We start from the raw sequence: 23,346 nt of genomic DNA, 5'->3' as shown, positions 1-23,346 counted from the left end.
AGGTTGTTATTCCATTTTTACACATGGGTAAACTGAGGTTTAGAGAACAGACTTGGCCATAGTTAGTAGGTAGGGTATTCAGGAATCAAAGATGTGTTTGACTCAGAGGATGAGCTTTTTTTACTCACCACGTTGCAAAAACCAACTTACAATTCATTCTAGCCATGCATCACCTACATTATTTGTTTACGCCTGCATTATCTATATTAGTTGTGTATGGGGTTAGGGAAGGGGAACACTGCCTTGTTTCCTTCAGTCCTACACTTGAAAACACTTATAGGGAATTTGTATGATTTTTTGCCCCATTTTGACCTTCTTTATAATCTTGATGTTTATATTCCATTGGCAGCTACTTGAACCTAATCCAGACCAGCGGTTTTCTCACTTGTCTGACGTCCAGAACTTCCCATACATGAATGATGTGAACTGGGATGCAGTTTTGCAGAAGAGGCTCATTCCAGGTTTTATTCCTAACGTGAGTCAATTCTAACACTGATAACGCCTGATAACGCTCCTTCAGTGCATGTAACTCTGTGTGCCAGACACACACATGGTCTCACGAGAGAGCCACACCAGTGTGGTAAGATAGCCCAGATTCCTGCTTTACAGATGGGAAAACTGAGACACACAAGGGTAAGTTGGTCACCAAAGGTCACATGTCAGTAACTAGCTGGGCTGCAGTTCTAATCCTGATCTGTGTCTGGAGTTCTAGCTCCTAACCACTTTTTGTGGCTTGCTTTAATTGGAAAGAAGCCCTAATCTTCCAAATAGTCATTTCCAGGAACCTGCTAATTGAAAAAACAATGTTTTCTCTGATTCCAAAGATGTAGAAATTTGTATCCATGGAGTTCTATGAGTCAAAGGATTGAAAACTGTTGGAATTGGGGTGAGGTATTATTTTTACCATCCACCCCTCTTCCTCTGGTAGTTCTATTCCAGGGAGCTACACTTATAATGACTAACAGCCAAAGGGAAATAATTCCCACCGATGACTGCCTGGCTGAGGGACATCGTGGCCTACTACAGACCGCTGGTAAAAGTCTGAGTCCAGAAGCTTGGGCCAACAGGCCTAAGTGAGGCCTCTGGCCCCTTCTCTCTTCCACAACCTGATTCTATACATTTAGACATAGGTAGATTGGCAGAATAATGAGCTCTTAAAGGGGCCTGGAGAGACAATTGAGAGTTTTCTGTCCTTAAGCCCAAGCGAGGCACTCGCTGTGGGGCTGTGGGCGTGTGGGAGTGTGACCCTTCATGTGCAAACAGCAGAGGGAGCTGCGATGAGAAGGTCGGGTCAAAGTGCAAAATGAGAAGTGAGAAGGCAGTGTGGGGAATTCTAGGCTGGGGAATCTCTACCTTATGGAGCAACGGAAAGACGGGGTCAAGGTCACACCTGTCCGCTGTGCAGGGTCCAGTAGGGGCCGCTTGTATCATGGTTGAGGCAGACCCTCTGGAGATCTAGCTCCACCTCCTGTTCCTTCTCCTCCTACATGCCCCCCATTGCAATTAGCCACCAACGCTGCCTTGAGAGACGCTCTACATATGGCCTCTGACTTTATTGTGATAAGATGGGAGCTTGTTAAAATGCAATTTCCTGGGCCTCGTGTTCGGAAACACTGATTTCAGGAAATCTGGGCGGGGAACTGGGAGTAAAGAACTCAGGTGATTCTGATCTACAAGATCATTAGAACATCTTGGAGAAGCAAAACCCCAAAGCTCAAACTTTAAAAAATAATTGTAATTTGGGGGCTGGCCCGGTGGCGCAAGCGGTTAAGTGCACGCGCTCTGCTGCGGCGGCCCGGGGTTGGCTGGTTCGGATCCCGGGCGCGCACTGACGCACTGCTTGTGAAGCCATGCTGTGGCGGCCTCCCATATAAAGTGGAGGAAGATGGGCATGGATGTTAGCCCAGAGCCAGTCTTCCTCAGCAAAAAAAAGAGGAGGATTGGCAGATGTTAGCACAGGGCTGATCTCCTCACAAAAAAAAACAAAAAAAAAATAATAATTGTAACTTGATTTTCTTTCTAACTCACCGAGGGCTCATTGGGAGTTCAGAAAAATAAACAAAATATAAAATTAAAGAATATGAAGAACAATGTTGGCAATAAATTATCTAAAACAGAGTGGGAATCCCAGCTTATCACCCTTGGACTGCTCCGTGAGGACTTATTTTCCACAGTCTGGTGTATTTTTAGAATGATACAGGAATCTAAGGAGTGAGCAACCTGTCTTCCTTGCAGAAAGGCAGGCTGAATTGCGACCCCACCTTTGAACTTGAAGAAATGATTTTGGAGTCCAAACCTCTTCACAAGAAAAAGAAGCGTCTGGCAAAGAAGGAGAAGGAGATGAAGAAGTGTGATTCCTCTCAGGTGAGCAGGGTCCCCGCCACCCTCAGGGTCAGGGGAGTCTTCGTGACAGCTGCAATTCATTTGAGAGTTTCTGGTGGGACATCATCTCAGCATCCTGATTTTGCTGAATGCGGGAAGGAGCTGAGCACCCAGGTAGACCAGGGCAGCTCTGGGGACCCAGGCAGCAACGTTTCACTCGAGGACTTTCTCTCTAGTGCTCTCCCATTAACTTGATTCACTCATTGCCCTCTCCCAGCTCTCAATTAAAAGTTTACAATTTCCTGGGAGAGGCTCTAATTGGCTAAAGCTAGGTCAAGTGACTATCCCTAACACGATGGGCCAGGGGCTGGTTTTAAAGTACACAACTGGCTATTTTGGGCCCCACTCCTACTTTGAGGAATCTGGGAGCAGCCAAGCCTAGACGGGGTGTCTGTTCTTTGCCACAAGCAAAATTTCATGATACTGGGGCTAGCAGAAGTAGAGAGTGTCTGTTTACAGAAAAGATGGAATTCTTCTAAGGTCGAGCACTATTGCTGGATTTCAGGCTGAGTGAAATTAATTTTCTAACTAACTATATTATTCTCTGTCAGAGTTAGAGCTCAGATTTCAATATGGTAACTTGCAGGAACTCAGCAGGGTTTTATACATGTGGTCTATCTATTATAATGATGGTGACATAATAAATAGTCACTTTGCCTCTAATGGTCATCCATTCATCCACATAACCATCCACTCGTCCCCCTACCATGTCAACTAATGGTCATCCATCCCTCCATTCCTCCATCCGTCCATTCATTTAGGCTACTTTTATTGAGTACCTATTATCTGCCAGGTCCTGTGCTAAACACTGGAGAGAGCTGTGAAGGAGATAATAATGCCTGCATTCAATGACATCCCTGTTCTCAAAGATTGCTTAGTCTTGTGGTGAAGATAGCCCTGCAAACAATTAAGTATCCTCAATGTGCTTAATTTCTCTAGTCCTCAGGGGCTACTATACCCTGTAATGGTCCATTAACCAAAGTCCACATCCTGTTGGTTCACAGAACTGGCTTCTTGCCAGATTCCCATCCTTAAGTGTTTTCTAGGGCCCTCTGAGGAGTGCTTAGCTGTGCCGCAAACTCACCTTGCTTGTTGCTTTTCACTTGAACCGTCTTCCTCCTAACGATCTGTTCATATCACAACCAACTGGCTTCTCCAGACCTGCTCCTCCCTGTCTGCCTGTAGAGCCTGTTGACAGGCTTCTCTGCTGACAGGCCCCGAAATGTAGCCAAGACCAAGAGATCATCCTTAGTATAAGTTTTCTAGAGTTTTAGACAACAGCAAATTGTGAGAAACTTTTTACCAGGCCTCCCATTTTATTTGATTATAATCTTGATTTTTAATGTTAAAAATATTTTTAAATGTTAATATTTTTGATATTTTTCATGTTATATTTTATACATGTTTATGTATGTATATATCTTATGTTTATATAAATATGCTTTGTTATATATAATATATATAAACATACATATATATTAAATATATATTTTATATATGTATGTAATATGTATATAAATACATGCATATATATGTACACATATATAAACACATATATAAATATACAAACACATGTAAACAGAAAATATTATATAAATATATATTAAAATATTATGTAATATTTTATATATGTGTATATATTTATATTTTTTATATAATATTTTATTTTTAAAAATGTTTTTCCGGAAATCTTGGGTAAAGCTGCTGCTCCGAGGAGTGCTCTCAGGTGATGTTTATCCCGTACCTTCGTGTCCCCGTGACTGATACTGGAACCCTTAGGTTACAAATACCGCAGGTTGAGAATCAGACTGAAGTGTGGCAGAGTCTTCTTTCTCTCCTTTGTTTTCCTTCCCTCCAATTTTCTCTGAAATTTCCTCTCCGTTTTATAGTTTCCTCTCCTATCACTTAAACATGTGTTGGGGAAAAAAGAAAACTCTCCAGTACTTGAGGATTTAGTATTTTCTAATCCCTAGATTTAAAAAAAAAAAAAGAAAAAGATGAATATTTTTTCCTTAGAGAAGAATATTTTTCATCAGAAGTAATTTGGAAGTATTTTGTGGCAGACTTTTTTAGAACATTTGATCTGGTGCTGACCCTATCCTGGGCCTGATGATTATCGTTTTTGAGGTAAATTTTCTCATTATGATGGAAAAGTCATCAAATAGAGGTTGAAAGCCAGACAGTGAAGCATCAATGCAAATGTTTTGCATGTCTGTGAGAAAGTCACAAATAAAGAAGGCTCTGTCGCTCCAGCTGAAGTACAGTTAGTCAACCCCAGTACAGTTGTTGAGGGAAACATTCCATCAGAATTCAATGTGAAGAGATGTTTGTAGGCTATTCATTAAATTCTAGTAGAACCTCCAAACATCCCACATGAGGCCCAGACAAGAGGCAAGTAGGTAACAGCTCAATAAACCCTTGCCCCCACCCACCTTGAAGCCATGGTTTCTTCTCGGGCTAAGTGGCTGAAAGACATCAAGCTCATAAACCATAACCCAGGTCTTCCTTGCTGGCTCACTGTGGGGAGCAGAGTGTTGACATATTTTATCCTCTTGCTGTTTTCTTCCCTATTTGTCCTCTTATTATTCTGGTTGGGGTCTCACTCCTGCTACAAACCTTCAGATAGCCTCCATTTTGAAGATACATTGTTACTTCTTCGATTTGGGCCATTCAGTGAACAGACACTCAATAGGCTGTTCATTTTATTATTTACTCATTTTATTTATTGGCTATTTGAGGATCCTAATTGGTCTGCTAACTACACCTCTGCTTTTTTCCAATGTTCACCTGGAAGACATGCCTTCTTCGGGAGCACCTGGAATCTGTCCAGAAGGAGTTCATAATTTTTAACAGAGAAAGGTAAGTAACTTGTGGGAGAACAGCAGCCTGGCAAATGATGGAGTGTTTCAGCCAGAGTTTACTTGCAGAGCCTTAATGTATTTTTTTAACATTTTTAATTCTTTCTAATTACAAAAATGATGCATATCCATAAAAAGAAAATTTGAAAAATTCAGAAACCTTTTTTTCTTGTAAGAGATTTCAAAAATTGTAATAGGCAAAGTAGCTTACCATCAAGTTTCTGTTTATGGTCATAGGAATTGAGGTTTAAACACTTAAAATCAATGACATTTTTAAGGTTTGCTTGGCTCCTACCTCTATAAATTGTTGGACTTAATGCTATTATGCCAAAAGCTTAAATTTTTTTCTTTTCCTTTTCAAAGAATAAACCCTCTTTTTTTTTTTTTTTAACCTTTTAAGAGTAAAAAGAGACTTTAATCAAGGACAAGCAAATGTAGCCTTGGACCACACCAAAGACCCACAGGCAGAAGATGGCCAGAATAACAACCTGTGAAGTCCTCAACATCTTCTTGGGACATTTCCTGGCACCTCAGGCCAGGAACTTCTGGTTTCCACGTCAGGAGGAGCTGACAGTAGTTCTCGCCTCTGCACGCCTCACACACCTTAGAAAATGTGAATGAACCTTTGGAAGGAGGCAGCCTGATACAGTGAGGAGCCCCTGGGCTCCTGGGAACAGGTTTCACCACTAACTGTGACCCTGAGCAGGTCACTTCACCTCTTTCTTTGCTTCGGTTTATTCATCCAAAATGAGGTTACACTAGATGAGCTCTAGGCTGCCTTTTTATTGCTACCATTCTGTTATTCTAAACAGCCTTTGTTTTTATTTTTAAAAGAATATTTGAATGTAGATTTATTTTTCCACTCCTTCTACTCACACTGTGACAAATGGGCAAATGGACATAGGTGGGTGATGAGTGAGGCTCTTCAGAGCTAGAAATCTTCATCAAGAGGTCGGAATCCCCAATTGAACAGGAATAAAGAATTCAGTCAGGAGGAAATGACTGGGACCAGATTAGGAGTAATACAGATTAATGAGGGTCTTCTATCAGCTAGCAGTGCACATCTGTCCCAACGCACTGTATAGTGATGTGAAGTTGGGAAGTTGAAATTGGTGATGATGGGAATGTTTATGTCATGGAAATTGGCAAATGCTATAAATCAGGGCTCTTTTTTCCCTCCCAGCAAGCCAGTTGTTAAGTATTTATTAGCACACTGCTCACCCTCGTCTAGTAAACATGTTCCCTGAGGGCCAACTGTCTTCTTAAGATTGTCAGAGACCTATGTCTGGAGAAGATCAGAAAAGAATATCTATTGTCACATTGAAAGCATGTCCACCTTGTAGTACATTGAAGTTGTACCTCACACAGGAGTTATAGTCTAAGTTAGAATGTGAGGTGAATTTGGGAGATAGTAAAATTTACCCTTGAAAAATCTCTTAAATTACCCATAACATAAGGTGGGTATCTTTTCTTAGAGAAGCCCAGTATAGTGAGTTGCCCTTCAATAATGAAACAAGTCATTGTTTTTGGTTCATTTTATCTTTTATTTTTGGTCTCATTTTTGGCTAATACCAGATGAACATATTATACATGCCCTTATAGACTAGAATTACCCTTAGAACTGTGGGATGCTCACACATCTGAGAGGTCTAAGGTCATGGAGACTGACTAAGGAAACAGCAATACTTACTTGTGCTTACTGCAGAATCTTGGCCGAATTGCCTAATTATTTAAAATATTATTGATATCTCACTTTTTCTTTACATTTTATTTATTTGCCAAACACAAAGTCTAATTCACCTAAGTGAGATGTGCATGTGATGTAACACCACTCACCTGATACCCAGAAGATCTTTGCTGAGGAACTGTTTTTGGCAACTCACAGATGCCACTAGGTGGAGAGTCAAGAAGTGAACAGGCCTGGTGGGGGATTGTTGTAACCCTTGTCCTTACTTATGGAGAGTATGGGCCTTACCAAGTGAGCTGGAAACAGAAGACCAGACTGGTGCCCATTGGGAAGCCAGACAGATGGCAACAGGTAGAAGAAGTAACAGATATGGCCGCCTGCTACTCAGGACTTTTCTAGAAGGGGAGTCACACTGGGGCAACTACACATGAGTAGAAAGCCTGTGCTGAACTTGAACTCAGCATTAACCGTTTTCTCCTCACTGAGCTAACAGGAGCTATGAAACAGTGCCTCTCCACTTTAAGAGCAACCATATTTTTGTTAAGAATTAAAGGCCAGCTCTTTTGTTCTATTTGTTTGATTCCTGTTCTCTACATTTCCCACACATTATTTATGTATGCCATTTTGTTTTTCTCTGACCACTATAAACTCTAGGCACTGGCTCTGACCAAATTTCATAAAGAGGGGGATGGGTTGATAAGAGTGACAAGGTGACCAGATTCTGCTCCAGGTTGGTAACCTCAGGAGTGCCAACAGCCACTTGCATGCTTACCAGCATCCATCTTTCACTCGTTTGATTCCAGCCCTGATGTGCTGTGGACTTATCCCCCTCAGTCACCCGATCTTTCCTCTTGCTATGACCTTGTATGGATCATCCCAAAGAAAAGACTTGGAGAAATGCTTACCTAAGGGCAGTGGGGTCAGTAGGTCTCCACTGGGATGGGAACTCATCATTTGTGCCATTTCACGTGATACAATTTATAAAGGGATAGGAACCCAATACAATCTCTGTAGTTTGGATCCCTAGTCTTTATTTCCAGGGACCTGCTTCTGTGCGTGAAGCACCCCTGTGGGCTATCAGGAACCATGGACCCACTGACTAGAGAGCACAGCCTCAGAGGCCTACTTAGGTTACAGACCCACAATGTGTTTCAAGTTAGAAAAGAAGAAGCATCACATCTATCAGTGTAGACCAACTGACTATAAGTACCTCCCACCACTGGACATTTTGAGCATTAGGACAAAAAAGTTTTCCAAAAAATAAAAGGATGCCTAAATCCTTACCATGATTGCTAGTTGTTGAAATCAGATCCTTTGGTTCTATCCCATAACTTGGGATAAAAGTTACTATCCTACTGGGTGGAACATGTCTCATCTAGATATGTGACAACCAAGGCTCAGGGCTAAGAATTTTAGAAATCAGAGTGACTATTGCATGCTTTTGTCTGGTATTCCTGGAAGCTTTCTCTCCTAACAGCTTCCTCCTTTACCTGTGTGGAGCATCTGAAAAGTCTGAGTTTTTGGAAACCAGAAGCATCCTGGTTGTAAGACTCTTGCACTGCACCAGGGCTGGCCAGCCCCGTGCATTCACAGTGACCCCTAGTGGATGCATGGGACAGCCCCACGACCCTGGCCATGACCCTAACACCATGGAAGGAAATGCTCCGCTAATGGCTGGCACAACTCGATGCCACGCTGGGTTTGGCTGAGGGCATTGCTAGGGCAGGAATGAATGTCAAGCAGCACAGAGCACTGGTGAATTAATTAGGGTAATTGAGTTAATTAGTGGTTAGGCTTCTTTGGAAAGATTTAACCAGAAGTGACTAGACTTTATATCATCCTAGCTTTTCTAGATTGGATGGACGAACATATAACTAGGGAGAAAGAATGTTAACATAGCCAGCAGGGCCCAGTGTCTCTGCTTTTGGCTGGCACAGTAATGCTAAGGCTGAAATTCTTTAAAAGCTGAACGAAAGGCATGAAAAGCATGGTGAGTTTGTTTCAGTATCCAATTGTCCCTGTATTCTGTCTGCACAAAATCCTGTTTCTGACTGTCTGCCTGCGATTGCTGTTTCTTACAAGCTCAATGTGTCTGACTGATACTAAATGTGGATGTTAAAAATCCAAACTTCAGTTATCTGTGCTGTTGTCAACAGGCAGCCTTGGATGGGAAACGTGTGCTTCTGTTGAGCTGTGGCATCTATAATGCAAATGTGCCTGCGTGTATTAAAATGTCTGCTGTATACAGGAAGCCACTGACCCTTCTTTGTCAGCCGTGTGTGAGTGTTCTTCCTAGACGCAGGGTTGTGGGTGCCCAGAGTCCCCTGTTCTTACTTCCATTTCCTGCCATGAGGAATGTCCTTTACCAGAGACAAGCTGGTGCTGGAGATGATGTTCTATAACTAGGCAATGCAGCACAATTTAACTCATCTACACGTACAAAAACTAAAAACCTGACCCCTCTAGTAACACACCTTAGGAAGCACAGCCCAGAATCCTGGATTCTGCCTTTCACGATGACCTTAAGCCCATGGACAGCCCATGCGCCTCTTTTCTCAGCACTCTGCCTTCCTTTCCCTCAACATCTTTGTCTGTCCCACTCCATACACCAAGGCTGCAGGGGGATGTTCCAAGGCCCATAACCTGGGACCGGAAGGTAACAGACAGCTCTGAACTCTTGCAGCTAGAAGCAACTTCTAGGGACCTCCAACTCTCTCTCAGACCCCCAACAGCTTAGCAGCCAGTAGGCTGACTGGTTCCCCGGGTTTGTCCTGAAATAAAGAGCTTCTCGTAAGTCTTGTGGGCTCTAAAGTCCTGCATGCTGAGTGCCCTGTCGTCCAGGTCATGTTAAGTGTCCTGTCGTGTTCTCAGCAGCCAGCTGAGCACAGGGCAGGATCTAGACCTCTTTCGATTCTGAAGAATGCCAGCCTTAAGTATGTGAGCTCATTTTTGCCCATTGCTTTGACCCTTTCATACCCCACCCTCTGCTCAGGGTGGTGTTCCCTTTGTGATGGCTTGATGGCAGCAGAGCTGATTCCAGAAAGTTCTTTGAAACCAGACTTATTCCTAGTCCTATTCAGTGTTCTCATTTCCCACCTGGTGGTCAGTGTGACTCAACCTGCAGAGGTGTAAAAGATAGTCAATGTGTGAATTTCACTGACTTTTTAAAGAAACTGCTTCACCCCTTGTACAGCCCTGCAAGCTGCATTCATTCTAAGTGTCGACCATGCCCTTTAAACTCACGCTAATCCTCAGCAGAGCTGAGTTGCTGCCTTGGTCATGAGCAAGGAGAGGCGTCTCACCAATCCTGAGTTCGAGCCACAAAGTGGAACTATGGGCCAAGCGTATTAATCATCAAACCTTGAATGTCAAATGGAAATAATTCTTTATATGCTCAGGGTGGCTTTTGACATGGTTTCTGAGCTTCTACCTTAAAAGGCGCCATCACTCTGCTCCTGTACTGACATTGTTCTCCTGAACCAAGCGGGGTTCCTCGCAAATAAAAGCAATTCATCAGAAATTACCATCCCCTGATCCCCTTCTCCACCTGCCCCAACCTACACACAGATACTTTGCTGAGCAAAACATTCACGCCCTGCTGTTTGTGCCTGCCCAGCGTCCCTCTCCTCTTCTTCTGGTATCACAAATTGGTTTTCTTATAATTTTATTTATTTATTTATTTTTCCCCCAAAGCCCCAGTAGATAGTTGTATGTCATAGTTGCACATCCTTCTAGTTGCTGTATGTGGGACGCGGCCTCAGCATGGCCGGAGAAGCGGTGCGTCGGTGCACGCCTGGGATCTGAACCCGGTCCGCCAGCATCGGAGCGCATGCACTTAACCACTAAGCCACGGGGCCCAAATTGGTTTTTTTTGAGTTGAGTCCACAGGGTTCAGGGGGCTCAGGGGCTGGGCATGTGACCTGGTGTGGCCAATTAGTCCCTCAGTCTCCCGGCCACAGTGACTAGTTCAATGGTGAACACATGACCCAAGCCAGACAAATTAGAGTCAGTCTCTTCAGCTGGAACTATGGAGGGAGCCTCTCTCCTTCCCCTGAAGTTGCTAAGCAGGTAAAATGAAAACCTGGAGATGCTGATGCCCAGTTTTGCTCCCACATGGAAAGAGCTTTCCTAAGAATGAAGCACTTACTAAAGGGGAGCAGCGCTGAGAGACGGAGAGAAACAACATTCTAGATCCAGCTGTTCTTGAGTTTACCCAAATCTATCCCTGCAGTCTTCAGTTACACCAGACTTTAAAAAACCCTTTTCAGGGCCGGCCCCGTGGCTTAGCAGTTAAGTGCACGCGCTCCGCTGCTGGCGGCCCGGGTTCCCGGGCACGCACCGATGCACCGCTTCTCCGGCCACGCTGAGGCCGCGTCCCACATACAGCAACTAGAAGGATGTGCAACTATGACGTACAACTATCTACTGGGGCTTTGGGGGAAAAATAAATAAATAAATAAAATCTTTAAAAAACCCTTTTCAAAAAAATTTTTTGCATACACTAGTCTAACATTTGCAATGAAAAACGTCCTATGTAAATTGTAATTGGATCCAGGTGTGTTTTCCCAAAAGGCTTTAGTATAACAGGTTTGGTCGAAAAGACGATATAGGAGGGTTCAGTAGTCAAAAAAAAAGTTTGAGAACTTTGAATTAGACAAATTTTGAAAGATTTATGGGATTTCTCAGCACCTTTAACTTGATGACATATACTTTAAATCTCTCAGAGGAATAAACATAGTAAATAATCCTTTCCAACACTCATTAGACAACTTGGGATCAGTTTGCTAAAGAATATGCTTTGGAACATACTTAGTTTGAGTTTTCCCAAAGTCCAGGCTTTTAGGAAGAAGCAGAAAATGCTTTAAGGGGATGACCTTAAAAAAAAAAAAAATCTTTCAGGCTCTGTTCTGGACTCAGCTAGATTTATCCCAAAGGCCAATGTCTTTAATACTAATTTTGAGGATCCATAGAAAAAACTTTAGTCATTCCCCAAAGTTTCAATAAAAGGTCATCAAACACTGTGGCCAAGACAAAACTTCAATCTCAACTGAAACGACAGAAACTCCCCAAATTTTCTCTGGATAACTTTCTTTTCATCAGATCTGCTCCTCTTACTAACCATCTCAGTTTTATTGTGCAATTTTAATACTTCAGGTAAAATGGCACGTCACACACAGAAGAAGGCTGGACGACATCTGTCATTTTAGTTATTTTAATAACCAGGTTTACATTAACAGTCACTTGATGAACTTTTTTTTTTTTTAATCTCAGCTAAACTCAAAACACAGTTTTCTTCACGGTTCAAACCAAACAGCTCTTCACGTTCCGGAGCTGCCGCACAGCTACCACAGATCACAGGGAGATTTACTGTCTGTCCATATTCACCAGACACAGAACTGACACCCACACACCATTTTCCAAGAGGGAACTGACAATGACTGCTGACACATGGAAAGCCCATGTGTATAGCTAGGACTCAAGATGGAGTTTTCAGGGGAGGAGGCTTGGGAAGCTTGTGACAAGGAGCTTGTGGGAATTATCACCCTGGTAGGAAGGGCTTCTCAGGGTGAATCACAAACCAGGCTTAGGGGTGAGGCCTTTGGAGTAGAGCATGACTCTCTGGGTGTAGTTTCGAAGAAAAAGACCAAAGGATGACTTGACTTTGAAGAAAACACACTTTCAGGATGACTACAACCCTGCCATTTTTAGCAAACTTAGAAATAGGAAAAATATCTCTACTGGGTGCTGCTTTAACTGTTCCACAAATACTTTCTCAGCTACCCAAGATGGTGGCCCTCCCAGAGAGAACCTCAGTTGATTGCCATCTGGGTTTAGGAACAATGTAAGAAGGCTGGGGGGAAGGCAGGGCATCCTTAGAGAGGGGCCAGGCCAAGAGATGAGACAGTAAAAGAAAGCTTGGGAGGGAGACAGAGGATCCAGCATGGCCTCCCACTCTTGAATGAGATTCCAGTGAATTCTGAGAGGGCCGTGACTCACTCATGTTCTCTTCCTAAACCCTTTGTATGCAGCTCTTTGATAGGTCTTATGGAACAGGACAAATTTGAATATAAATTTTAACTTAAGTAATAAGAAACTAGAAATCAAAGTCAAGAAATTAGTGGGAGTTTTCGTGGAATTCTCAGGAATTTCTATGCTTGGAAAGTTAGTAAGTGACGAAAGGGAGACTTCCTCAGATCATGTTGCCCATCCTGAAGGCATTAAGGGGTTGTTCCTACAGCATGGAAAGCTTGTGTAGAATATAAAGTTCTGGTTGAATGTTACATTCAGAATTCCCAAGTGAAACCAACTGGCCATGAAAGATTTATTTTTACAGCATAGAGAGGTCATGGAGGAATGAGTTGGACTCATGCTGGGTGACATGGGTGACAGCTGCAGATGGTACCCAAGTGGACGCTCTAACTAGTTATTTGTGTCTTTTCCTCCATCTGGTGGTTGTGGCTGGTACTGCAACATATCCTAAAGCCCAGCCCAGCCAATGAGGTATATAGATGCTTCCCATCTGACAAGCTCCCTCTGCCTGCAACTGTCATTCCGAGTTCTACATTAGGTCCCCAAATCTTTGCGTTATAAATTAAGAGCTACATCCTCCCCTTCACTTGTTTCCCTTAGAATAAAGGCACCATACAAAAAGCTTAAAATAGCAAGATTCCCTATTATGAGGAGAAATCATCTTTTTCATGATTAGAACAGAAATTAGCTTGCTAAGGGAAATCCTCTGCCTTGGCTATTTCCAAATTCCTCTTTAGCCATGTGTTCCCTTTTCTCTGGTCTTCAACTTATAAAATGTGCAGTAACAGATAGTGGCTTCTCCTAAGCACTTGAAAGGTGTTTGTTCTGTTCTTCTGTTCTTCAAAGTACTTAGTACACAGGGTTATGGTTTACACCAGCTGGATCCCCCAAGCACAGATGTCTGATCCCAGGTTGTATGTATTTTTCCTGCATAGGGGCCTCTTGGTTCTACGGATCCTCATCTGGCTCACAGAACTTGCTCCAAAATTGAATTTTCAGAAGTGGCATGATAGGGAAATGGACCCTCAGCTCTGACAGACAAGACAGATGCAAACGCTCCATGTTAATTTCTTTTATGTGCCACGTCAGGAAGGCTGCATGTGACTTCCACTCACCTTGGGAGATGTTGGTACTGAAACAAAAAGTTCCCCCAACGGATATGCTAATGGAAGGGGAAACAGATGGTTTAGGATTGAAAAATAGAACCAGGACCACAGAATGTGCTTCTGCTCCAGACTGGCTTTCTCAAATCCCTGCTTGACTCCCATATAAGCTGAGATTACCTAGCAGTAGTAAAAGTTAGGGAAGACCTAGGAAAATAAATTTTCAACAACAAAAAATCCTATTCCATTATGGATGTGCCTGGATCACAGGAGATCGAGAGTATTAAACACTCACCACTGGCAAGAGGAGCCCCTCACTGGAGCTCCGATTCTAACTCAGGGATGCCAGAAGCAGGCTACTCTTCTCATTTGCAAAGACAGCAGAGTGAGAGGTGATCTCCAACACGTGTTGAGAGGGAGGTGTTATTTCAGGGTGGCTGCCCTCACCCTGAGGGCCTGTGCCCTGCTCCCAGCTGTTGCCTTTAAGAGCACCGAAGACGCAGGGAGGGCAAGAGGAAGAGAAGTGTTCTTCCCTCTCTCCTCTCTTCCCTCCCAGCCCAGGAAAGAGAAGAATTTGAAAGCAACACTGAGAAAGAGGCCCGACCAAACACTGGCACGACGAAGCAGGTGGAAGCAACGTTTGGATTTTGGTGTTTTAATAAAATGTTCAAAGGGATAAAATCTACTAGGAGGGGACGTGACCAAGTTCGGAACCCAAAGACCGCCTGTCTTCTCCGCAGACCCCGGGGACCGTGACGAAGTGACGGCTGCCCCAAGTGGCCATCTTCCATGGAAATGAATGCGCTTCATCAACACAATACACAAGCCCCCTTAAGCTCACCCACCCACCTACCCCGTACACACCCTACCCCACCCCTCTAAGCCCTCCGCCTTGCTCTGGGCTCCCACCACCCACTCACCCCAAATAACCTGCGTCCCTTCTGTTCATTTTCCTGACATCCCAGCTTTGTCTGTCCCCTTGTCGTAAGATGCAGCACTACACACGCTCTCAACACTATATAGCAGACTCTTTTACCTTAGTGGCCTGTCTGATTGCATGCATGGAAATGGGGGGAGGGGGGTCAAACCAATCAAGGCTATGCATAAACAGAAACAAAGCAATATTCGTAAAGCTAGGCAAGCGAGCGTAACATTGGAGAAACATAAGGCTTGAGGCTTATTGATTCTTTAGATCGCAACTGTTTGGATTCGCTTTCCTTCTTAAATATTGGTGTACCATTTTGGCTTCAAAAAAATCTCTTGCTTCTGCCCCTCTCTTTGGGGAGAGGTTGCTTAACTCAGGGATGTGATGTTAGAACGGCCTCCAGGGGGCGCCACGATGCGCTTGCTGGCCGAGCGGACCCCCTCATCCACTTGGGTGCCTGCAGTTGGCAATGAATTCCCAGGGAGAAAAAAGAGAGACAGAGGGGTGTGGACAAGAGAGAAAGTGGATTAATTTTAAGAGTGTAAGATATTAAGTGCCTTCCTAGACTCATCTCCCAAGAAACTTCCATTCCAGTCTGTCAAGTATTCTAGACTTTTCATACCCATCCTCCAGAAAACCACCCTCTGCCAGGAAATTATCTAGATTTCATGGAACTCTCAGCATCATAACACTGATAATAAAAATAACATTGATAACGATATGAAAAATAGCTGCTTACAGTCATTGTGACAGGCAATGTTTTAAACGCTTCTCAGATCATCTCATTCAATCCTCACCACTATCCTTTGAAAGAGGTACTGTTTTATCCCACTTTATAGAGGAGGTGACTGAGGCTGTGAGAGGTTAGGTAACTTGCCCCAGGTCTCACAGCTTGGAGTGGTGATATTCGGGCCCCTGTGGCCACAGCACAAAAGGAAACATCGATGTGCGCTTATGACCATTCAGAAAGGAGTCAGTCACTTTAAGTTCAGGGATCACTGATAGCCAGGGAGCAATGGAAAATGGAAAACACTGAAAAAATTTCTCACAGCTAGCATAATGTGACCTCTGGCAATGTGACCTCAAAACTTTTAGCCCTTTTCCTTTGTCTTCCTGCCCATCTATATCCCCCTTACCGCTTTTTCTCTCTCTTTTCCTGTTTCTCCCATTTCTTACTCCTCCTCCTTCCCCCATAGTTATTTTCTCTTTACATATCTCCTTATCTTGCTTCCCTCACATTTAAATCATTCACCACAGAGATGCAAATCTACATTTACTTTCCCTCATTTTAAGACTACTCGTTATGGAGCAACTGAATAATTATTTTCTATTATTATCAGTTCTTAAAGAATAGATAAGATGAATGATAGGGCTAACCCACGGTAAATGTGCAATCAATGGTAGCTATTGTTGACATTATTATTACTAGGAGGGGGAGAATATAATAAAAATTCTAGGTTAGAAGAAGCTACTGCAACTTGAGCATAAATAGTCTGAGCTATCATTTAATCTGGGCTAACAAAGAAAAGCTGTCACAGTCTAATATAGAAAATCATTATCAATTCATAATGAAAAGCATCCTGCCATGCCCCCAGCCCCACCCCCACCAGGTGTGATCTCTAAGCAGAATTGGTCATCATTTAAACCTGATCTTTAACCTGACTGAGCCTGGGCTTACTTTCTCAACAGGACTCCTCTTTGGTTCAGCAAACCTTCCTGCTTGCCCCAGTAACCTTCTCCCTAAAGGTGATGCGGCACCAGGCTGAAAAAGGCCTTCTGGGTTAGCTCCCAGGATCCCTTGCTAGCCCCAGAGCCCTGATCTTCCCCTCTCTGTTTCTTTCCTGTCTTTCTCACTGGAAGTCACCATCAGCTTGTCCAACTCACCCGACAGGCTAAATCCCGACTGATGGAGGTTCCTCACGGGCGGGGTCGGCCGCGTGGGAGATCCCCGGGTGGAGCCCGCGGGGGTGCCCCCCTTGGGCGTGGTGGTCAGGTCAAACACCGGCCCATCATACATGCCCCTTGGGACCGCGTGCAGGTCTGCCATCTGCAGCAGAGAAAGCACGTCACCGTTTATCCCTTCCACAGTTAAGGGTCTCTTCTAGATAGCACAAACATCTCAGTGAATTAAGTGTGTGTAGTGGGAGCCAGAAAATAATAATAATATTTTAAGGAAAGGGGAAGTAGTATAAAATAAAGGGGGAGTGTTACAATAGGGTGACGATGGAGGTGGTTAGTGAAGGCCTCTCTAAATAGGTGAGCTTCGACCTTAAGGATCAAAAGAGCTTGTTACGGGGCCAGGGTTGAGGGAGAGAAGAAGCTAGGGGACGCAGAGGGGTGGTGTGGGTGGCAGCGTTCCCAGCAGAGGAAACCAATGGTGGAAACATTAGGGAATACTGCCTGTATAGGGCCGGAGCAGAGTGGGCGGGAAGGGTAGCAGTTTGAGATGAGGTGGTAGGTGCTGGCAGGGATGAGATCCTGTGGGAGCTCCGCGTTCATGTTCCTCAGCACAGATCAGAGTTGGCAAGCCTTGAAATGAGTGTCCTGTGGTCTGACCTACTGACCTCTGGCTTGGCTGTGAACTTGCCCTGGAGCCTGCCAGCAACGTCACCCAAGTGCATGCTCTGTGCTAGGCCTGGTGCCAGGCACGGGAGCTCATGGTCACAGGAAACATGATGCCTCCCCCAGGGGGCTCGATTACACAAATACTGTGAGAACACCCGAGGCAGCGGTAAGGCCGACACACAACATCCGCCTTATCATTGGCCAGAGGTGAGGCCACGAGGACATGCTGCCAAGGAGCCTGACAGTACGGGATGGCTCAAGTAAGACTCCATGGAAGTCTGCCACACAGCCTGCCTTCTCTGTCAGTGACCCAGGCACAGGCACAGAGGTCAAGTGCATCAAATTTGCAGATGCTAATGATTCAGGTGGGAGGATGAGTCTTGTCCCCAAAACCCTTGAGCAGTAACTCTAGGTCATCATCATTTCTTTGGGTCCAGCATCTAAGTCACATGAATGGAAATAAAGAGCCAATATAAGGGAAGTTTGAGTTTCATTCTGTTCTTTATTGGGCCAATACTGGTGTGTGGAATTTGACTCCATGTAACTAACTTTAAAATGATCACTAATAAAGAGAGAAGAATGGTGAAGGGATTTAAAGCATTGTCATAAAATAAACAGTGGAAAGTCACAAGGATATTTAGGCTAAACGGTAGATGACTTTGGAAACACACAGATGCTCTCAAAGATGGGTTTAGCTCATTCTGTGCAAGTGCCGGGAGCAGAATTGAGCTGGTTGGTTGACTTTAGGAAGGTAGACTTCAGACCAGCAGAAAGAAGTTCATTCTCACAGCTAGAGCTGGTCAGCGGCCTCATAAGACAGGGAGGCGCTCTGTGTTGAAATGCCCATACAGAGGATGATGACCACTTATTGGGATCACTGGGGGTCTGGGAGTGGGATGGGGCACTTATGTATTGAGTTTCTGTGAGCCTTTCTCTGTAGTGTGCACCCATATTCCTGTCCACAGCCCCCCACTTTGCTGTCACCACAACTGAAGACATTATCCCAGCTGCTGGGGGTGTTGGCAGCAGGAAGTTCTCAGCTGAGTCCCTCTCAAGAATTGCCCTCAGCTGAGGAGAGCCCAAGGCCCTGCCCTCTGCTCAGGAGCAGCCCACGTCCAGTGACTGACTGACAGGTTGACGGTGGAGGAGTAGGGAGCGAATACAAGGCCCAGACCCCCTTCAATGACCAGGCCAGGTCCAAATATCCCATTTATCAGCTGAAGACTTTGTTGGGGAAGATCTCCCTCTCAGAGCCTGTTTCCCAGTCTCTCTTTCTCACCCTGACCTGCAGGGAGGCTGGGGGCCCTGGGGTAGGTCCAGACACAGAGGTGGACATGGCTGTTTCCTCTGGACTGGCCCACAGTGATTTACAAAGCGAGCCCCACTCCTCCTCCTCTCCCCACCATCTCCTCCATCCCACGCACCCAGATGACTGTATCCCTTCTAACGACGAGGTCAGGAGCAGGGCTCAAATTCCACGATCCCAGGGCTGGTCTAACCCTGCTTTGTGGAGCCCTAACTTTACAGGAAGGTGACCTGGAGATTGGTGTCGGGGTGGGAGGGGGAGCTGAAAAGACAGTTCTGGGCCTCACCCCTAAATCAACAAGGGCTACTCTGTTTGTAATGTGTAGACATACAGAGAGACAGATATATATATACATGTATACATATGTGTATGTGCATACAGCTATCTATCTATCTGTGAAATCAGGGACATAAATAAGATTTTACTTGAACCACAGAACTAGCTAAAAGAGTTACAAACAATTGCCCCCACAGAGCAACCCTGGACAGGATGGGAGAGGGAGGGTTGGTGTGGACTGCTGGTTCTCACTGTAAGCCTGAAAGAGTAACTTATTTCTAAAAAATATACACTGATGTGATTTTGAATTATTAAAATTTTAAATTTTTTTAAATAAAAGCACTATAAAAATGGAGGAAACTCATTTTGAAAACGCTTTCTTTAGCCAAAAAGGTTTTTGAAACCCTCTTTTATAGGACATTAAATCTATGCAATTGTCCTTCAGGAAGAGATGGTTGCTGTAAATTTCTCTGGGAGGGTCCAGATCATACAGACCCCTCCCAATCTCAGGGTTACTGTCCCTGTGCCTGAATGGGACACAGCCCCTTCCCCACACCCCCGGGGTCCATCTTACCTTCCTCCGGGCTTTAATGCGTTTGTAGACGTAGTCGGAGAACGGGCTGCAGGGGATGAAGCGGCCGGCCCCCTGTGTCACGTGCAGGTTGCCATCTTCCAGCATGATCTTGCCCTGGCAGATGACCACCAGAGGAGCTCCGCGCAGCTCCATTCCTTCAAAGATGTTATACTCTGCAGCCTAGAGACAGGGTGAGGACAAAGCCATGGGTGTGGATGCAGGAGGGGGAGAAATAGGAAGTGGTTCTCCTGGGTTTGAGATCCTAACTTCAGGGTCACTAGGAACTGATTCACCAGGTAGGCCAGGAAAAGCTTACAACGATCTGCAAGCTTTCAGTGGGTAGAGGCACTGGGAGACAGATGCTCACTAAGTAAAGGCTGGAATTCCCAGCAAAGAGAAGCATCAATTTTTAGTAAGGTCCTCACGTGGAAGTTAATTTAGTCACCAGCAGCGTTCAGAGAGAAGCTGGATAACCATCAGGGATGCTGTACTTGGCAGTCTCGTGTTGGGTGGGTGGGTGGGTTACATGACCCTTAGGTCCCCACGAGCTCGAAATTAAATAATGCGATACAACATAATGTTTAAGCAAAGGCCATTCCCACCCAAAATGAAGTTTCTCTCCACCTTCTTCATTTATTCAAGAAGTTCAAGGCATTATTGCAAAGTGATTAAGGACATTGGTTTGGAGTCAGGTCGTCTGGGTTTGAATCCGAGCTTCACCATTTCCTTGCTGCATAAGTTATTTAGTCTCTCTGCATCTCCATTTCCTTATCTATAAAATGGGGATAATAATAGTGTCTACTTGTAGAAGACTGCTATGAAGATTCAATGAATTAAAGTGCTTGAAAAATATTAACTATTTCTACTAACAAGAATGAAGCCCCTTTCTGTTAGGTACTGGGCTTTATTATCTTCCACATGGAACTCCTCACGAGGAAGTCCTCAGTGCTGGTCACCAATTTTTTCCTGTTCTTTCTCCTCCTATCACTGCACTTCCTGCCCCCCCTGGAGGAAAGTATGGCCACATGACTGGCTTTCGCCAAGGCAGTGAGAGAGGAAGTAATGTCTTGGGAAAGCTTTCAGAGCCAGTACACCGTTTCCCATGTCCTGGCCTCCGGCCTCAGCAATCATGGAAGTGTGGGTAGAGATGGCATCTCTATCAGCCTCCGTCCCTGAGTGACTGTGATGGGCACAGCCCCTCTGCTGACCCATTTTGGAAAGTGGGAGTGAGAAACAAACTGTTGAGGCCTTACATCACAAAGAATTTGGGATGGTTGTTATTGCAACACATCCTTGTCTGACTACTCTGGTACACCCCATACACACATCTCTGCTGACCAAGCTCCTTGCACGCATTCTCCCCTCTGCTCCACTCCCACCAGCTCAAGGCTTACCGACTGGTGGTTCTTGGCAGAAACAATCTTTACAGCATCTGGGTCCCAGATCACCAAGTCGCTGTCAGAACCTACAGATATTCTTCCCTTGCGGGGATACAGGTTGAAGATCTTGGCAGCATTTGTGCTTGTCACAGCCACAAATTGGTTTTCATCCATTTTCCCTGTGGCCTAGTGAAATACAAAAAACAGAAAAATTGCCAATCTAGGGCTTCTGAGCTCAGAGCAGGGTGACCACCAAAGCCCAGAAATACAAAGAGGGGCCTCTGAGGTGGTGAGGAAGGAAGTTCACCCAGCAAGCCACGGAACTGGCTCGGCTGTCATGGTCGCCCAGGCAAAATGGCTAAATGTATGGCTTAAGATGGAAGTTACTGCTCCTGAAGTTTGCATATGTGTATACATTCACTTACTTTTTTATCCCTTCTAATTCCAGAAAAGATTATAGAGAGTTCACAGTAAAAACAAATGTGATTATGAGCCCATTTCTTTAGATATGTGTTTGTATTTGCATGGGCGTAGGATAACTATGGAAGAACCTCACCCAGATGATAACAATAGTCATCTCTGGCTTGTGGGATTATGAGTGATTTTTGTTTTCTTTCGTCTGTGTACTTTTCTGTGGTTTCCAAATGTTCTTTATTGAGCATGTATCATGTTTGTAATTAAAACATATATATTATTTTTTAACAATTCCAGATAGTGCCAATATAAATACATATGTCCGTTAATAGACATAACAATGTAAAAAAAAAGACAAAATCTGAGTATGTAAGAGAAGAGACAAAAATATTTATACTTTTCCTCTTCTTAAAACAAAAACCCTGGGTAAGGAAAGAAGAATTTAGTTTAAAATCTAGCTTTGAGCTTCCTGGGAGCCAAGAAGGGAAACTTGGTAGATTACACTGTGTAGACGAATGAGGCATTAGTTCATATGCATTCTGTTTGCCTCTGAAATGAGTGTCTTTAGGGTTTTTAAAATAAAACAGAGGGAAGTAGTCAACTTAATAATGAGTTATTCATTTTATTAAAATCTTTGGGAGAGACTTCATTTCCATAGCTATTTTTTTTGTCAACTTCTGTGACGTTAAGAAGGAAAATAAACGAGGCCACTTTGCCAGAAGACATTGATAGACAATCCCTTGTACAGCCTGGATGACCACACACCCAGTGTAGGGCATCCTTGATGAGCAAGAGGACTTTAGTCTTAGGCAGAGACCCCGTGCTTATCATTTCCAAAGGGTTATATCCACCTCTTTCAAAAGAAGTGATACACCTCTTTCAAAAGAAGTGATACAACTCTCCAAACAAAAAGAATTTTAATTCACTATTATTTTAAGTACCGATCATTCATGACATCAGAGGAAGAATCTGTATGTCTGGTTCCTAGTCCTTAACAATCTAGGAGGCACCCTCAGAATCCCAGACCTCAGGATTCATCATTATGCTAGAAGGTACATTCCCAAACCACCTGAGCCACCTGGTTCCAGAGACACCTCAGCAGGTATGAGGCCTCATTTGCACTCCCACCACCCCTATCAGAGGGGTATAGAGGAGCAGTGGCAGGAGGCTCTGATCTGGCCCTGGCCATCCTTCCGTGACCTCGATCCTTACCACGGCCTTGTCCCAGATGACAGACATCCGCTCCTCCACACCGTTGGTGCCCTCGGGAATGGCTGTGAAGTTGTCCTTCCCAATTGCTTTCTGGGCAGTGCTGAAGGTGCAGTGGGCACTCCCAGAGAGCTGCAGGTCCCCACTAGCAAAGGAGAAAAGCTCCATGTGAACAAGAGAAGTGGCTAGAGGCACCTCGGGGACCCAGAATCGAGTGCCTAGTGTAAGCGTTTGGAGCAGCGCCATTACTTGAGTTTGGAATCCTTCCTCTACCTCTTGCCAAGATGTACACTTGGGTGAATTTCTTCCCCTCTTTGGGGCTCAGTTACCCCATCTGGAAAATGAGGGGGTGGGATTAGATCATCTGTTGTGTAACAAAATAAAAGGGAGCCAAATGAGTGATGGGACTGATCTGCAGAGGCAGCAGCAGTCTCCGTGTAATTTTGGTCAAGTGGTCATCATGACCAGCTGTTCACACTTCGGCAAATGATTTAGTCTCCCTGACCCTCAGTTGCTTAATCTGTAAAATGGTGATAATACTCCCCATTCATAAAGTTCTTATGAGGAACAATAAGATCATGCATGCAGTGCTTGGCATGCAATATGTATTAACTGCTATTACCATTATTAATATGATT

The 23,346-nt window shown here is 44.4% G+C and overlaps 2 protein-coding genes across 7 annotated transcripts in view; one reads left to right on the top strand and one right to left on the bottom strand.

The window, feature by feature from the left end:
• Nucleotides 1–9,187, top strand: part of STK32A (serine/threonine kinase 32A) — a 115,401-nt gene extending 106,214 nt beyond the window's left edge. For all 5 annotated transcript variants that reach the window (XM_087429597.1, XM_087429598.1, XM_087429599.1 and 2 more), the window contains 4 exons: nt 350–475; nt 2,236–2,364; nt 5,177–5,241; nt 5,641–9,187. In XM_087429597.1, the coding sequence (XP_087285723.1) occupies nt 350–475; nt 2,236–2,364; nt 5,177–5,241; nt 5,641–5,734 (414 nt within the window). In that variant the 3' untranslated portion in view covers nt 5,735–9,187. The remainder of the gene's footprint in view (nt 1–349; nt 476–2,235; nt 2,365–5,176; nt 5,242–5,640) is intronic.
• Nucleotides 9,188–14,699: 5,512 nt separating this feature from the next.
• Nucleotides 14,700–23,346, bottom strand: part of DPYSL3 (dihydropyrimidinase like 3) — a 112,186-nt gene continuing 103,539 nt past the window's right edge. For both annotated transcript variants that reach the window (XM_004420009.3, XM_004420012.3), the window contains exons 10-14: nt 22,712–22,853; nt 21,101–21,271; nt 19,707–19,886; nt 16,870–17,032; nt 14,700–15,442 (exon numbers count right to left, since the gene is read on the bottom strand). In XM_004420009.3, coding sequence (XP_004420066.1) covers nt 15,354–15,442; nt 16,870–17,032; nt 19,707–19,886; nt 21,101–21,271; nt 22,712–22,853 — 745 coding nt within the window. In that variant the 3' untranslated portion in view covers nt 14,700–15,353. The remainder of the gene's footprint in view (nt 15,443–16,869; nt 17,033–19,706; nt 19,887–21,100; nt 21,272–22,711; nt 22,854–23,346) is intronic.

Source organism: Ceratotherium simum, chromosome 4, assembly GCF_057802395.1.
Source record: "Ceratotherium simum simum isolate JZ-2026a chromosome 4, ASM5780239v1, whole genome shotgun sequence".
Taxonomy (NCBI): Eukaryota; Metazoa; Chordata; class Mammalia; order Perissodactyla; family Rhinocerotidae; genus Ceratotherium; species Ceratotherium simum.
This window is presented reverse-complemented; position numbering and strand designations above follow the sequence as displayed.